The 2526-nt window shown below is 52.4% G+C and overlaps 1 protein-coding gene across 1 annotated transcript; it reads right to left on the minus strand.

Annotated features, from left to right (window-relative positions):
• Positions 1–499: 499 nt before the first annotated feature.
• Positions 500–1441, minus strand: LOC122363991 (ubiquitin carboxyl-terminal hydrolase 11-like). Its single transcript, XM_043333915.1, has one exon. It carries the CDS (start codon positions 1439–1441, stop codon positions 500–502), a length of 942 nt encoding a protein of 313 aa, XP_043189850.1.
• Between the last annotated feature and the right edge of the window lie 1085 nt (positions 1442–2526).

Consider the following 2526-nt stretch of genomic DNA (forward strand, 5'->3'; position numbering starts at 1 on the left):
TTTTTTTTTCGAGGAAAGGGCTACAAACTTTTGAACAAAAATATTTCAAAACCCTTGATGAGCAGAGCAGATATTGTTTACCAAAAAGGTCAGTTTTCTAATTTTACGAGGCAAATATCATGCAATAATGATGTCAATTATACACTCCGTCAATTATACCTCTGGGCTAATGCGATAAACAATAGTTCAGAGGTCATTGCCCTGGGCAGTAAATCCGGGCAGTAAACTTTTGTTTACTGCCCGGCCTATCAAATAACATGGCATTTTGACACCTACAGTTTCTTGGTCATAGTTTTACTGCCCGGCTCGTGCTGTGCTTATGACATACCCCGGCATGTAGGAAAACTAAATACTGTTTGAAAACTAGGATAGTATATTTTCACATCAATGATCAAAAGTTATGACAATTTTTCGAAATGCTGTACCCAGCTGCGCAACATAATATTATCGTCACCCCACACACCGTCACCACGTCGCTTCCCCTCCCTCCTTCTGGCCCCTACTCTCCACCATGTCCCAGGTCAGCCGTCCGCGTGGCTGCCGAGTCAAATCGCGTGGCAGCGCTGCTGGCGGTCCCGCCCCGCCACCGCGAGGGTGGGGGAGCGCGTATCGTGCTACTGCCGGCCAGCGCGGTTCGCCACTCGCCGTGCGCCGGGGCAGTGCTCTTGGCACCATCATCGCCAGTGAAAACTCCTTCAGGGGCGTGTCTCTCTCGGGCCCTGTAGCAGAGAAGGTAGGCGGTGGCGTCTCGAACGCTGGCGGCAGAGCACTCTCTCACTTTAGAGTCATCCATGAAGAACCAGCTGTCGGCGGGATGATTGAAGCTGTACGCTGTGTAGTGGCCGCTATCTTGACTGCCGTGGTGCTCTACCACGCCATAGATGTCGTAGACCAGCCTGTACGTGTCGGGGTGCGACCCAACTGCCAGCCGACTCAGGTCGAGGTCCCGCAGGGGGAAGGTCACCTGAGCGTGGTTCTTGCGCGCGGTGCCGCCTGCGAAACTGAACCTCTTCAGGTGGAGGATGACAATGGGTGGAAGCCACCAGAGGTCGAGTTTCTTGTGGACGTCGCACCGACACTGACACTTTGGACAGGTCCAGTCCGTGATGAGGTCGCCACGTACGTACTCGTCCAGACACTGAGTCAGGTTGCTTTTGCCTATCGCTAGCGGCAGCGACAGCAGAGAGAATGTTTCAAATGTGGCCGACTCGGACCCGCAGCCGGTGCAGAGTAGTGTCGACTTATGCAGCCCGTGAAACAGTTGCGTCACTATCGAGCTGTTGTACCGCTGGAAGTCGCACCACGCCGCCTCGCCTGCCTTGATGTTCGGGAGGCCTTCCGCCGGCGGTCGGGGAGGCAGTTCTCCAGTCGTAGTCACAGCATTCAAGTCGTCGTGCAGCCAACTAAGTAGCAGGATTATAAACTCATGCGCGTCTTGCATTTCCATGCCGCCGAAGTCCCTGCAACGAGCACTTACTGCATTGCGAAAGCGGTGAGGTGATATGCATTGAAACTTTTGCGACCAAATTACCTCAAACAGCTGAGAGATTTCCGTCGCCACCTGACCTTGGCTTAGCGGCTGCTTGTTCGTGTTTTCATAGAGAAACTCGCCTACCATGTATTTCACCAGCGCTTGCGTTTGTGCGAGTACCTGGAGGACGGCGTTCATGTAGCAGGTGTTCCCGAGGTTTTCTAGGCCAGCAGAACCGGCCGGGAGAGACGCTGCTTTGGTTTTCGAAATGAGGAACGAAGTAGTCCTAGAGATTCCTTCGTCTCCGGCTACTGACTGGCGAGGCGCTGGTGCTGCTGGGGCGGTCTTCGGTTGGCCAGCCGAGACTGTTCCAAAGCTGGTCAGTTCAGAGGCTGGTGACATCAAAGAATATCGTGGGCACATTGCAATGGACTTCGCATCCGCACTTGAGCATGTGTGATGAGGCTTGCTGGTGTGACTTGGCGACACATAAGCGCCTGTTGGGATGTGATGCTCTTGCGTGGCGGCGTCAAACACTGACTGTGGCGCAGAGCCTCGTACTGCAGCTGCGTTGCCTCGGATGATGGCCATTGAGACACGCTGCCAGAGCCAAGCCGTCTCACGCCTTTCGCCGGTCGCAGCTACCAACAAGCGACCTAGCTCGTTGATGATACTGTTGATACTGTTGATGACCTAGTTCTAGAAATACTGTTTTATTTTGACAGAATTGGAAGCAGTAACAAGGTGAGGTCGGCAGGCATTGAAGTCTCAATGACGCCTGTATCTCGAGTCACTCCGTCAATGTGCTTCCACGAGTCACGACAAAGTAGATATCCATCCCGATTTATGTTATCTATGACATCACTGATGCATACCTATGTTATGCAAAGGTACTCGTACTGCACTCCAGTGCAGCGGTGGCGCCTTTTCAAACGCTAGTCCGATGTGCCTGTTAACTAATACTATCTTCGCATCACATTTACTTTTTACCATGGGCTTATGCCTAAGTTTCATATTCATCGGTGCTATCAAGAAAACGTTTCCACTAAACCTTT

The sequence above is a fragment of the Amphibalanus amphitrite genome, unplaced genomic scaffold (assembly GCF_019059575.1).
Source record: "Amphibalanus amphitrite isolate SeventyFive unplaced genomic scaffold, NRLGWU_Aamphi_draft 000651F_arrow, whole genome shotgun sequence".
In the NCBI taxonomy this organism is placed as follows: domain Eukaryota; kingdom Metazoa; phylum Arthropoda; class Thecostraca; order Balanomorpha; family Balanidae; genus Amphibalanus; species Amphibalanus amphitrite.